The sequence below is a fragment of the Chiloscyllium plagiosum genome, chromosome 39, assembly GCF_004010195.1.
Source record: "Chiloscyllium plagiosum isolate BGI_BamShark_2017 chromosome 39, ASM401019v2, whole genome shotgun sequence".
In the NCBI taxonomy this organism is placed as follows: Eukaryota; Metazoa; Chordata; class Chondrichthyes; order Orectolobiformes; family Hemiscylliidae; genus Chiloscyllium; species Chiloscyllium plagiosum.
Window position 1 is genome coordinate 968,364 of NC_057748.1, and position 15,121 is coordinate 983,484.

Consider the following 15,121-nt stretch of genomic DNA (forward strand, 5'->3'; position numbering starts at 1 on the left):
TCCAGTCTGAAAAACAACCCTCCACCACCACCCTCTGTCTTCTACCTTTGAGCCAGTTCTGTATCCAAATGGCTAGTTCTCCCTGTATTCCATGAGATCTAACCTTGCTAACCAGTCTCCCATGGGGAACCTTGTTAAACGCCTTACTGAAGTCCATATAGATCACATCTACTGCTCTGCCCTCATCAATCCTCTTTGTTTCTTATTAAAAAATCTCAATCAAGTTTGTGAGACATGATTTCCCACGCACAAAACCATGTTGACTATCCCAAATCAGTCCTCCCCTTTCCAAATACATGTACATCCTGTCCCTCAGGATTCCTTCCACTGATGTCAGGCCCACTGGTCTATAGTTCCCTGGCTTGTCCTTACCATCCTTCTTAAACAGTGGCACCACGTTAGCCAACCTCCAGTCTTCCAGCACCTCACCTGTGACTATCGATGATACAAATATCTCAGCAAGATGCCCAGCAATCACTTCTCTAACTTCCCACAGAGTTCTAGGGCACACCTGATCAGGTCCTGGGGATTTATCCACCTTTATGCGTTTCAAGGTGTTTCCAGATAGGGAGCAAACCTCGGTCAGTCAGCATGAGGTTGATGGGCGAATGGAGACTGGTGTGAGTTTAGATCTGGGCAGCATTGAGACCCTGTCTAGAATGTTGTCTGCGACGCGGCTGGAGGGAAGGATGGACAGTATCTGTTTCTGAGTATAGGTGACCCTCGCTGAGTGTGAGGGGTGTTTTTGCAGGTGTCCAGATGGGGATGACTGCCCCGGTCAGTATGACTGTACAGCCAGGTGAAGGTAACAGCTTGCAACCCAAGGTCGAAGTTCAAATCCGTATCCCCAGCAAATTCCAGGATAACATTCCCAAACCAACAGACGAGAGCATCACAATCAAACATCAGGATGATTTCACCGTCTATTCCACGTAAGTGTTAATGAATCCAGTAAAGGGTTAAACCCATCGTTGTGGCCATAGCTCAGGCTAAGTCCCATCAGTGAGGAAATTAAACATGGGCTGGCCTGCTATATTCTGTCAGCTTGACCCAGCTGCACTGTCAGACTGGGCTCTGATCTCCAGAAAAGTTCTCTGTCACTAAGGGGAGGCGATGGTTCCGTGGTGTTACCACTTGACTATTAATCCATCATCTCAGCTAATGTTCTGGAGACTGTTTAAATCCCATCAAGAATTTGAATTCAATAGATTTAAGAATCTACTGATGACCATTAATCCATTTCTGATTGTCAGTAAAATCCCATCTGGTTTGCTAATGTCGTTCAGGGAAAGAAATCTGCCATCCTCACCTGGTCTGGCCTACATGTGACTCCAGGCCCACAGTGATGTGGGTGATTCTGACCACCCTTTGAATGGCCTAACAAACCACTCAGTTGTACCAATCATACAAAGTCTCAAAGAGATGAAACCAGATGGATCATCTGGCATCAATCTAGGCATCAGAAAAGACAGTGGCAAAAAATGCCTGACGTTGTCATACTCTCAGAATCATAGCTTACAGACAATGTCCCAGATACCACCATCACTGTTCCTGGATATGTCCTGTCCACTGGCAGGACAGACCAGGCAGAGATGGCATCAGTGGGATACAGTCAGGGTGTTAGCCTGTGGAAATTTGCAGCATTGACTCCAGACCCCATGAAGTCTCATGGCTTCAGGTTAAACATGGGCAAGGAAACCTGCTGCTGATTACCACCTACTGTCCTCCCTCAGCTGGTGAATCCTCCTCCATGGAATTACTGAGGGTGACGAGCACAAAGTGTATTCTGAGAGAGGGATTTTAATGTCCACCACCAGGACTGGATCTGCAGCAGGTGATGAGGAAACCACTGAGCGAAAAACATACCTGATCTCATCCTTACCAACCTGCTGGCTGCAGATGCATCTCACCATGACACTACCGTTAAGAGTGATCCCCGCACAGTCCTTGTGGAGATGAAGTCTGCCTTCACAGTGAGATTACCCTGCGTTGTGTTGTGTGGCATGGTCACCATGCTAAATGGGACAGACGTCAAACAGATCTAGCAGCTCAAGGCTGGGCATCCATGAGATGCTGTGGTCCATCAACAGCAGCAGAATTGTATTCTAACTCGATCTGTAACTCAGGAAGCCCAGCAAAGCTGGAATCATCTGGTATCAGGGCATACTCTCCAGTTGGAATCAAATCTGGCACTTGGAAGGTAGTTGTGGTTGTGGAGGTCAGTCATCTCAGCTCCAGGACATCTCTGCAAGAGTTCCTCAGGGTGGTGTCCGAGGTCCAATCATCTTGAGCTGCTTCATCAATAACCTTCCCTCCATCATAAGGTCAGACGGGGGAAGTCTGCCGATGATTGCACAATGTTCAACACCACTCGTGACTCCTCAGATAACGAAGCAGTTCATGTTCAAATGAAACAAGGTCTGAGCAATGTCCAGGCTTGGGCCGACAAATGGCAAGTAACATTCATGCTACATAAATACCAGGCTATAATCATCACCAAAAAGAGACAATCTAACCACCGCCCCTTGAAATTCAATGGTATTAATATCACTGAATCCTCCACTAGCAACATCCTGGGAGTTATCAGAAACTCAACTGGACTCTCTATATAAACATAGTGACCACAAGAGCAGATCAGAGACTAGGAATACTGCAGCGAGTAACTCACCTCCTGACTCCCCAAAGCCTGTCCACCATCTACAAGGCACAAGTCAGGAGTGTGATGGAATACTCCCCACTTGCCCTGGATGGGGGCAGCTCCAACAACACTCAAGAAACTTGACACCATCCAGGACAAAGCAGCCCCCCCTTGATTGGCACCATATCCCATATCCACAAACATCCCCTTCCTCCACCACTGACACTCAGTAGCAGCAGTGTATACCATCTACAAGATGCACTGCAGAAATTCACCAAAGATCCTCAGACAGCACCTTCCAAACCCATATTTATCTCGAAGGACAAGGGCAGCAGATACATGGGAACGCCACCCCCTGCAAGTTCCCTTCCAAACCACTACCATCCTGACTTGGAAATATTTTGCCATTCTTTCAGTGTCTCTATGTCAAAATCTGGGAATTTCTTCCCTGAGGGGATTGTGGGTCTACCTACAGCACATGGACTGCAGCGGTTCAAGAAGGCAGCTCACTCCCACCTTCTCAAGGGGCAACTAGAGGCGAGCAATAAATACTGGCCCAGCCTGTGATGATAAAATCTCACACGTGAATTTTTTTAAACAAGTCTCCTGGCTGATCCAGTGAGCTTCCCTTACTTTGTGCTGGGATGATACAAACACACATTCAGATCACGAACACATTGAGGCCACTCAGCCCCTTCAGCCTGTTCAGTGAGGTGATGGCTTATCTGACTGCTCCATATTCCCACCTAACCCCTGCTCCAAGAACCTTTTACACCTTTTCCACTTCCTCCCCCCCCCCCCCCCAATTCTTCTACTCCCAGGACGAGTCTGCTGAACTGTCTCCAACACACTGACATTCTTCCTTAAATAAGGACACCAGTCCTGTACACAGTATTCCAGATGGTGATCTCTCCAATGTAACCAAAGCATTAGTCCTTTACCCTGTGTTCAATTGACACGTCCATGATAAATAACAACATTCCATTTGCTTTGTTAATTACTTGCTGTACCTGCATACCAGCAGTGCAACGTACCCTCAGCACTAACCCTCCGACAGTGCAGCACTCTCTCAACATTGACCCTCCGACAGTGTGGTGCTCAGTCAGCACTGACCCTCTGACAGTGCGGCGCTCCCTCAGCACTGACCCTCCGACAGTGCGACGATCCCTCTGTATTGAGAATTTCAGCCTCCATCTATGTTAAGTTTCTGGAATGGAACTTCAGCTGATCAAAGCCTTCGGAGTTTAAGTGAGTGAATGATCCATCCTGAGCTATCCTGAACTGGGGCTGGACAATGGGAGCCTTCTCCAGTGTCTTACACCTGAGCTAGGAATTGGTTATTGTGAAAATCTATCGCCACAATCAAAAAAACAATTGAAGTTTTTTAATGAATCAACTAGTGAATGTTAATGTAACATTTAATTCCCAAAATTCGAGCTCCATTAACCAGGCTACAAATGATGTCAACATTTCAGCAGAAGTTGTTGAAGGAGAAACAAGGGTCATTGGGAGTAAATTGGCCATGTCTCAGTGACCAGGTTGTAGATGGTTTGGCTCAGTTCCCCACTCTCAGCTGGCCACTCTCCTCTTGTAGACAATAAGAATGTGCTGTGATTTGCTCCTGGGACTAGTTATCCAGCCTTCCCCTTGACCATTTGTCCAATGCTGCCTCTGCTGGTGGGAAATGGGCTGGTGTATGTGATGAAGGGCCAGTAAGATTGGGGCAGCCTTTCAGCTCCATCTCAGTCCTAGTATCATGTTGTTTCCTTCTTGCAGTCAATTTGGAGGCTACGCCAAGGAGGTTAATTGGGTTGAACATGCAGGCAAGTTGCGAGGAGCACTGGGAGAGGCTGTGTCCTATCATCGAGATTTTTACATCTGTGCTGGGTATGATCCACCCATGAAACCTATTGGCCGAAAGAACGAGGTGTGGTTTCTGAAGAAGGAGGAATGAGGGAGCATCGTGGAACATTCCATTTGCACTATGGACACCGAGACGGACAGAGAGAGAGAGAGAGAGGAAACCTCCATGAAAGCTTCTTGAGTACTTCCTAACAAGAAACCCCTCTCAAATCTGTCATTAAATATTCAATAATTACAACAGCCTCATCTCATTGTCTGAACAGATGCAGGACAAACCTCTCGCTGTGTTAGCCTGAACCTTCAATCTAAATCTAAATCTCTCTCTGTCTCTCTCTCTCTCTGTCTCTCTCTCTCTGTCTCTCTCTCTGTCTCTGTGTGTGTGTGTGTGTGTGTGTCTCTCTCTCACTCACTCACTCACTCATATATGAATGTTCCTCTCTTCCCCTGTTTCACAACCTGGCACACTCTCCACTGCCATCACTCTTTCCTCATGGGAGGAGGAGCTCCCCTAGTGAACTCGTCTCCTCTCCTCTCTGGTGGCTGGGTTGCTATCGCAGTAAATTCTTTGACTGTGATTTAACATCTCATAGACTGATTGATGCTAAAAGCCTGTTACACTTCAATTTTAATCTTTAAATTGGTGGAAACAGATCTTCCATCTTTCTCAAAATAATCAGGGTTTGGAAGTGATAAGCCAGGTGTCACCATGCTGAAGTAACACAGGACTCAGTGAATATTTAACACCTCTTATTATCAGAGTCATCGCACCCAACACATTCATTTGATCAAGTCTGAGGGGTGACGTTATAGAGGTTTATAAAATCATGAGGGGCATGAATAGGGTAAATAGACAAGATATTTTCCTGAGGGTGGAGCATAGAACTAGAGAGCTTAGGTTTAGGGTGAGAGGGAAAAGATATAAAAGGGACCTAAGGGGCAACGTTTTCACACAGAGGGTGGTATGTGTATGGAATGAGCTGCCAGAGGAAGTGATGGAGGCTGGGACAATTCCAGCATTTAAAAGGTATCTGGATGGGTATATGAATAGGAAAGGTTTTGAGGGATATGGGCCAGGTGCTGGCAAATGGGACTAAGACTAAATTAAGATATCTGGTCAGCATGGACAATTTGGACTGAAGGGTCTGTTTCTGTGCTGTGTATCTCTATGATTTTCAAGCTCTGTCTTAAATTTCCCCATCCTCAACGACTCAGGAGCCCAGTGTGAAGTGCAAATCTCAAGGGATTTCTACAACATTGATGTTTCTAATCTGCTCAGTAATCTCTGAAACAGGTGGGACCTGGCCCCAGATCTCCTGACGCAGAGGGAGGGATACCAGCAGTGCACCACAATAATCATGAGCTCTTAGCAAAGTGTCCTAGGCCCAACCACCTTCAGCTGCTTCATCAATGACCTTCCCTGCATCTTTAAGGTCAGGGGATGTTCGCTGATAATTGCACAATGTTCCACATCATTTGCAACTCCTCAGATACTGAAGCAGCCCAAATTCAAACACAAGAAGATCTGGACAATATCCAGGCTTGGGCTGACAACAGTAAGTAACATTCACATCTTAAAAATGCCAGGCAATGACCATTTCCAGCAAGAGAGAATCTAATCATCGTCTCTTGATATTCAATGATGTCACAATCACTGAATCCCCACTATCAGCATCCTGATGGGGGTTACCACTGACCATAAACTGAACTGGACTAGCCCTACACAGTGACTACAAGAGCACATTAGAGGCTGAGAATCCTGCAGTGAGTAATTCACCTCCTGATTCTCTGGATCATGATAGGTTCTGGTGTTTAACAAGGAATTTTTTCCAATACATTGTAATGAAAGGCAAAGAAATAATAGGATTTTAATAACTTGTATAAAATGTGACATGCTAATATTTCTGGATCAACTGTTACAACGAGTGTGTGCAGGAGTTGTAATTACATTGTCACATTGCAGCCAATAGTCAGTCACAGTCAGACATAATGATAAGCTGTTGGTGGATCCACTTTATTCCAGAGATTGTACCTTTCACTAAGACAGATGTGCAGGAGTTTGATAATCAGCAGCTCCACTTTAACAGCAATTTGCAGTTATACAACTCTCCATGACTTTCTCAACCAATCCCACAGTGCCGTATCAACTGTGATTCACAGGCAATGCTGTTATCAACATGACCACTCTTTTTCTGTAAAGGAAGATCCCACAAAAATAGGTGATTGGCTGTTGGTAGCATTGGTGATTGTTTAATCTGCTCTCGCTGCTGTGGGTGATTGGTTAATCTGCTCTCGTTGCTGTTGGTGATTGGTTAATATGCTCTCTGTGAGTGGGTGATTAGTTAATCTGCTGTTGGTGATTGGTTAGTCTGCTCTCTGTGAGTGGGTGATTAGTTAATCTGCTGTTGGTGATTGGTTAATCTGCTCAGTGGAGTGGGTGATTGGTTAATCTGCTCTCGCTGCTGTTGGTGATTGGTTAATCTGCTCTCTGTGCTGTGGGTAATTGGTTAATCTGCTCTCCCTGCTGTTCGTGATTGGTTAGTCTGCTCTCGGTGCAGTGGGTGATTGGTTAATCTGCTCTCGGTGGAATGGGTGATTGGTTAATCTGCTCTCGCTGCTGTTGGTGATTGGTTAATCTGTTCTCAGTGCAGTGGGTTCTGAATTGAGTGGTGACCAGATGTCAGGCAGGAAATCCTCCTTCCATTGGTGTTCGTGATGGGACCTTTTGCATGGGATGGGCCCGTCATGTGAAGGACAGTATTTCAGGTAAGGCTGGGTATGCTTAAAGCTGCTCATGGTGTTAGTTATGAGGGCAGCTGTCCTTGATTTAAAGAGTAGAGTTTCGGTTGTAATTTTGAGTCAATTTTCTGAAGTGTCAGATTACCTACTGATAGAGTCATAGAGATGTACAGCATGGAAACAGACCCTTCGGTCCAACCCGTCTATGCCGTCCAGATATCCCAACCCAATCTAGTCCCACCTGCCAGCACCCGGCCCATATCCCTCCAAACCCTTCCTATTCATATATCCATCCAAATGCCTCTTAAATGTTGCAATTGTACCAGCCTCCTCCACATCCTCTGGCAGCTTATTCCATACACGTACCACCCTCTGTGTGAAAACGTTGCCCCTTAGGTCTCTTTTATATCTTTCCCCTCTCACCCTAAACCAGGGACTGACCAAAAACCCAAGTTCTACTGTCACTTGTGTCACACATGAAGCCAGTACCGGACACAGGCAATCTCTTGGAATTGGCTTCTTTCCCTTCATTCCTGCTGGAATCTCCTAGTGTCTATTCTTTGCTCTTTCCTGTTCCTCATCTACCTGCTGCCCTCAGCAACAGCAGCAGATTCTGTGAGTGTTGCAGTTCCCCACCACCATCATTTTTTCTTGACAGCTCATTGTTTGGATTTATCCAGACCAGTTTTTCCAGGTTAAGCAGAATTCTCCTTCAATTAAATATTGTCTCCTGTCCTCATCACAAACTTCATTCTCCAGCAAAGCTCTTCATCCTTCTCCCTGGTTACTGTGTGAGGGAGAACCACACTGTTAACAATCATGGTGTCATACTGGAGCTAGAAATGAGCCACCAGGGAGAGGCTGAACAGGCTGGGGCTGTTTTCCCTGGAGCTCGGAGACTGAGGGGTGACCTTATAGAGGTTTTCAAAATTATGAGGGGCTTGGATAGGATAAATAGACAAAGTCTTTTCCCTGGGGTCGGAGAGTCCAGAACTAGAGGGGCATAGGTTTAGGGTGAGAGGAGAAAGATACAAAAGAGACCTAAGGGGCAACTTTTTCACTCAGAGGGTGGTACATGTACGGAATGAGCCGCTAGAGGAAGTGGTGGAGGCTGGTACAATTGCAACATTTAAGAGGCATTTGGATGGGTGTATGAATAGGAAGGGTTTGGAGGGATATGGGCCGGGTGCTGGCAGGTGGGACTAGATTGGGTTGGGATCTGGTCGGCATGGACAGGTTGGACTGAAGGGTCTGTTTCCATGCTGTACATCTCTATGACTCTATAATTAGTGTTCAGTTCTGGCCCTGCCCCAGCTCATTCTGCCAAAATTGGTATTGTCAACCTCTAGGCATCCCTGTCCCTAATCCTGACCCTGACCCTGACCCTGATCCTCCCCCTGTCCCTGTCAGTGTCCCTGAACCTTTCCCTGTCCTCACCCTGACCCTGTCTGGGACACTGACCCTAACCGACCCTGACCCAGTCTGTGACCCTGTCCCTGACCCTGTCTGTGACCCTGACCCTGTTTGTGACCCTGTGATGCTGACCTTGTCTGTGACCCTGACCGTGTCTGTGACCCTGACCCTGTCCCTGTCGCTGTCCCATTGCTCTCATGTCCAACCATACATTTCCCACCCCCCCCATAAATGTAATCTCAGCCAAACCCCTTCTGCCCGTATCTTGCACCATGTTCTGGTCTCCTGTCACTCCTGTTCCGCTATTACAAATCTGGTCCCCGGCCAAGAACTCTTCAATTTAAACATTCACATCTTTATTCTCAAATCCCTCCATGACCTCAGTCTTTTCTCTCTTCAATCTCTTCAAGCCCCCAAACACTCTGCGATTTCTGTTCTCCTCCAAATCCAGTCTCTGATTGTGTTTGGTTCCCCCATTCAGTGGTGGTGCTTCAGCTGCTTGGGCCCCAAGTTCTAGAATTCTGATTCTAAATTTTTTTAATAACTCTCCACCTCTCTCTCTCTGCCCCTTTAAGCTGCTCCTTAAGGCCTACCTCTGACTAACTGTATGGTGATAAATGTTGGTGGAGAAATGAGAAGTTACACTGAGCTGAAGGTATGAAAAGAAGAAAGCTTACTGAGGATTGAGGAAGCAAGGATCAGACAGGGGTTGAGAGAGGTACAAGGTAGCCAGGAAGGAACTGAAGAATGGACTTAGGAGAACTCGAAGGGGGCATGAAAAAGCTATAATGGGTAGGATTAAGGAAAACCCTCAGGCATTCTCCACTTATGTGAGGAACAAGTGGATGGCCAGAGTGAGGGTAGGGCAGTCAGGGATAGTCGAGGGAACTTGCACCTGGAGTCGGAGGAAGTAGGGGAGGTCCTTAATGAATACTTTGCTTCAGTATTCACTAGTGAGAGGGACCTTGTCATTTGTGAGGACAGCGTGAAACAGGCTGATATGCTCCAACAGGTTGATGTTGAGAAGGAGTATGTGCTGAAAATTTGGAAAAACATGAGGATAGATAAATCCTCTGGGCCAGACGGGATATACCCAAGGTTACTGCAGGAATCGAGGAAGAGATTTCTACAATGATCTTTGCTTCCTCACTTCCACTGGAGTAGTGCCAGATGATTAGAGGGTGACAAATGTTATTCCCTTCTTCAAGAAAGGGAAGAGGGATAATCCTGAGAATTACAGACCAGTCAGTATTACGCCGGTGGTGGACAAATGTTTGGAGAAGGTTCTGAGAGACCGGATTTATGATTATTTGGAAAAGCATAGTTTAATTAGAGATAGTCAGCATGGCTTTATGAGGAGCACATCATGCCTCACAAACCTTACTGAATTCTTTGAGAATGTGACAAAACACATTGATGAAGGTAGAGCAGTGGATGTGGTGTACATGGATTTTAGCAAGGCATTTGATAAGGTTCCTCATGGTAGGCTCATTCAGAAAGTAAGGAGGCATGGGATACAGGGAAATCTGTCTGTCTGGATACAGAATTGGCTGGCCCATAGAAGACAGAGGGTGGTAGTAGATGGAAAGTATTCAGCCTGGAGCGCGGTGACCAGTGGTGTTCTGCAGGGATCAATTCTGGGACCTCTGCTCATTGTGATTTTTATAAATGACTTGGATGAGGAAGTGGAAGGGTGGGTTAGTGAGTTTGCTGATGACACGAAGGTTGGTGGAGTGGTGGATAGTGTGGAGGGCTGTTGTAGGTTGCAATGGATTCATGTTCTTGGCTGATAAGTGGCAGATGGAGTTCAACCTAGTGAAGTGAATCACTTTGAATTTGAATGCAGAATACAGGGTTAAAGGCAGGATTCTTGACAGTGTGGAGGAACAGAGGGATCTTGGGGTCACATCATAAATTCCTCAAAGTTTCCACCCAAGTTGATAGGGTTGTTAAGAAGCCGTATGGTGTGTTGGCTTTCATTAGCTGGGGAATTGAGTTTAAGAGCCGTGAGGTTATGCTGCAGCTCTATAAAACCCTGGTTAGACCACACTTGGAATACTGTGTTCATTTCTGATCACTTCATTATAGGAAAGATGTAGAAGGTTTAGAGAGGGTGCAGAGGAGATTTACCAGGATACTGCCTGGACTGGAGGGCATGACTTTTGAAGAAAGGTTGAGGGAGCTGGGGCTTTTCTCATTGGAACGAAGAAGGATGAGAGGTGACTTGATAGAGGTGTACAAGATGATGAGAGGGCATAGATAGAGTGGTTAGTCAGAGATATATTCCCAGGGCAGAAATGGCTACCACGTGGGGACATAATTTTAAGGTGATTGGAGGAAGGTTTAGGGGAGATGTCAGAGGTAGGTCCTTTACTCAGAGAGTGGTGGGTGTGTGGAATGCACAGCCAGCAGTGGGAGTAGAATCAGAGACATTAGGGACATTTAACTGACTCTTGGATAGACACATGGGTGATAGTACAATGAAGGGTATGTAGGTTTGTTTGAACTTAGAGTAGGATAAAAGGTTGACACAACATTGAGGTCTGAAGGGCCTGTACTGTGCTGTTCTGTTCTAAGTTCAATGTTCTATTTCAAACAGGGTACAGGGGCAAGATCAGATGGTGTTTGCCTAGAAACCTTTGAAGGTGATAGGACAAGCAAACAGAGCAGATGGGACCCTGGGCTTCATGAATATAAGCATTAAGGTGTAAGTCAGGAAATGATGCAAAACTATTCTGATCCACTGATTCAGGGACCCCTCCCCACTCCACCCACCCCACAATATTGGATTCCATGCTGAGCAGAATGTGACAGCTGCACAGAAAGTTCAGGTGGTGTAATTCAGGGATGAGAGACGACAGATCCTTCAGCGGGTTGGAGAAAGCAGTTCCCTTTCAGCACAGAGGGCTGAGAGGTGTCTTGCTACTGAATTGTTTAAAACCATAAAGGCTATGGACAGAGTAAATAATGAAAAACTGTTTCCAATTACATAAGAGTTGACAATAAGCAGAGAAAGTGACACAAGAATGTTAGAATCAGGAGGGGGCCATTTGGCCCTTGGGTCGGTTCACCATTGGGTAAGATTGTGGCTGATCTGGTTGTGGCCTTAGTTCCACTATCCTGCCACTCCCCGTAATCCCTTGTACATCGAATATCTGCAGCTCAGTCTGGAGTGTGTGCAATGAGTCAGCCTCTGGCTTAGAGAATCCAAAGACGAAACACCATCTGAGTGCTTTAACAAGAAATGATTTATGATGACTGAGGATTTGGAGTGTGCTCTCTGATTGGGCAGTGAGTACAGATTCAGTGATAACTGAACTAAATACTTCAAGAAGAAAAACTGCCAGGTCATCATATGAAGAAAGAGCAGGGAAATCAGAATAACTGGAATGCCACTCAAAAGAGCCAGCATAGACTTAATAGGCTGAATGGCCTTTTTACACACGGACATTCTATGAGCTGCTGGAATATCTCCTGATGTCAAATTTTGGTTGAGTTTCTGTCCTGTGTGCGTTTGGATATGTGATTGTGTGAGATGTGCTATGTAAGTGCAGTGGTTGTTGCAAGGTTTAGACTGGGAAATGTGATTCTAACAGAAGTGTTCAGAGTGGGAGAGGGCAGTTAGTGCATGTCACAGGATCCTGGAACACAATCTGTAGCAGTCCCTCACTCTCTAGCTCACTGCCTCCTCCTGGATAAGGGCCGCAGTTGTTTGGGGACTGGGATCCGCTGTGGGATCTGATACACTGACAGCTTCCTTGGCGCCTTCCTCATCACCACACGTTTGATCTTCACCGGCTTCCCATATCCGACCTGGCTGAAAACTTTCTCCAGAGCTGCCAAATTCTCGGTCAAATCTGCAAGTCGCTTCTTCATAGCTCGGATCTCCTTAAACAAATCGTCCAGAGCTTCAGAAAGTGGCTGGATCCTGGAGACAGTGAGAGAGAGAGTGGGGGGGAGAGCAGTCAGAGGCTGCTGATACGTTCAGGACCCACCTTTCTCACTTTCTCCCTGTTTCTCTATCTCTGCCTCTCCTCCTCCTCCCAGATCTCTCGGTCTCTCATTTCCTTCCTCCCTTTCTCATTTCCTTCCTCCCTCTATCTGCTTGATCTCTCTCTCTCTCTCTCTCTCTCTCTCTCTCTCTCTCTCTCTCTCTCTCATATCGCTGCCATCCTGTGTCTCTCACTTTTTCTTTTTTCTGTCACTCTTTGTTCTTCTACAGATCTCTCTCCCTGCTGAGAACGTCTCTCTGTCCTCCTCTCTCCCTGTTTCTTGTTTAGCCTCTGTCTGTATGACTCTCTGTGGTGCTATTACTGTTTCTGTGATTCTGCTGTTAGCCCCCACCGTCTCTGTCCTCTCTACCTGGAATAGTCAGGCAAAACATCGGATGGTTTGTTGATCATTGTATCCTTCACTTGCTTGAAGATTCCATTTCCCCAGTAGTTCAGGAGACGAGTCACACTATAGATCCCATTAATGTTCACTTTGTCTGCTGGCAACAAGAACAGGATACCCGGTCAATACAGGGATTGGGCCCCACTGCATCCAAACATTCCTCGCTCCCAAAACATTCCCCACTCCTATACATTTCCCAGTGCTAAACATTCCCCACTGCATCCAAACATGAATCATTCCCAAGACATGACCCACACCCCAATTATACCCACATGCACCGCTGACCATGTTGACGGGTCGGTGCTGGTACCAGGTCATTGTTTGGACAAAGTGAAGCTCCCCACACTCAACCCCACCCCAATCCCACCATTGAAATCTTCCCCCCAACCAAACCCTATTACCCAGTCCTGCTCCATCCTACCTCCATCCCGGTAGTTCCACCTCCGTCGCTCACTGCTCTGAGCCAGGACGAGGAGTACACTCAGGAATCCGAGAGACACATTCATCCTGAGGCCAGAGCCTGAAGGAGCAGATACAGAAGATCACAGGTAGTACCAGCCAGCTCAGAGGGAGAGGGGGCGTCCGGTCAGAGGGAGATGACAGGGGGGCGAGTCCCATCGGTTGGGGGGATAATCAGGGTGGGGTCTGCTCAGAGAGACACGGGGGATCCAGTCAGAGAGACACAAGGTTCCTATTAGAGAGAGAGGAGAGTCCAGTCAGAGGGACAAGTAAGAGTCCAATCAGAGAGAGGGGTCCCATCAGAGAAAAAGAGGGGAGTGGAGGGGTCCCATCAGAGAGCAGGGTTCCTATCAGGAAGAGAGGTTCCGGTCAGAAATTGGGGGGAGCGGGGTTTAATCATAGAGAGACGGTCCTGTCTGTGATGGGGGGTGTCCTGTCAGTGAGAGGAATCCCAGGGTTACGTCAGATAAAACATTTCATATAAAACCATGGTACTGAGGAGGGTGACAGAGTGTAAAGGTGAGTGAGTATGACTGTAAGTGAGGATGTGAGACAATAAGTGAGTGTATATGAGTGTGAGGGTGGTGAGAATGAGTGAGTGTGAGTAGGTGAGTGAGAATGAGTGTGAGTGAATGTGTGAATCAGTGAGTGAGTGAGAATGAGTGTGTGTGAGGGTGTGAGATAATGAGTGAGTGAGTGTGTGTGGGTGAGGGTGAGTGAGTATGAATGTGCCTGAGTAAGTGAGTGTGACTAAGAGTGTGTATGTGCATGTGATTGAGTGAGGATGATGAGAATGAGTGAGTGTGAGTCAGTGAGTGAGTAAGAATGAGTCTGTGAGTGAGTCAGTGAGTGAGAATGAGTGAGAGTGTGTCAGAGTGAGTGAGAATGAGTGAGAGTGTCAGTGAATGAGTGTGTATGTGAGTTTGAGTGTGTGAGTGTTAGAATGAGTGTGTGTGAGGGTGAACACAGGAGGCTGTGCCCTTCAGAGTATGGGGTTAATAGGAAAAGCCCAAAAACCTGGAGAGCAATTGCTATCTGGATAAAATCCAACAATTTACGCTTTAAAAAGTTATCAGCTTCTGTAAATTATAAAATAAAGTTACATCTTTTTAAAAGAACCTATTTTCATTTATTGCTCTTAGTAACTAATTACCAGTCACTTTATAAATCCCTGCCTAGAGATTGCATATTATGCAATGTTTTAAAACCAAAACTCATTTTCAATTTAAAATTAATTATCAAACATAAAATACTTGACATGTCATCATCCAATTATTACTGTGCAGTTTGAGCTGTTTGAACATTTTACCTTTTACTTTTTTGGTTGTTTGTTTATTCCAAATGAGAATTCCTCCTGTTCTCCTGTTGCAGTATTCCCAGGCAGACGTGTTTCCTCCTCAAGTTTCTTGCTGTTTCTCAACGTTCTCTTCTCGAGAAAGTTTGCTGCCAATTTGATCAAAGTTTGTCCACACTGTTTTTAGCTGCGAGTGACGTGTGAAGCAGTCTGTGTTGTCCAGATGGTGAAAGGACGTGACTATTCATGGAGTTTCAAATTGATGAAAGTGAGGGTGTGTGTGAGGGTGTGTAAGTGAGGGTGGGTGAGTGAGATTGAGGGTG

The 15,121-nt window shown here is 46.2% G+C and overlaps 1 protein-coding gene across 1 annotated transcript in view; it reads left to right on the plus strand.

The window, feature by feature from the left end:
- The window catches only part of LOC122542079 (heme-binding protein 1-like), an 8,705-nt gene extending 3,969 nt beyond the window's left edge, over nt 1-4,736 (plus strand). The window contains exons 4-5 of the mRNA XM_043679411.1: nt 752-932; nt 4,415-4,736. Of these exons, the coding sequence (XP_043535346.1) occupies nt 752-932; nt 4,415-4,592 (359 nt within the window). The 3' untranslated portion in view covers nt 4,593-4,736. The remainder of the gene's footprint in view (nt 1-751; nt 933-4,414) is intronic.
- The last annotated feature ends 10,385 nt before the right edge of the window (nt 4,737-15,121 follow it).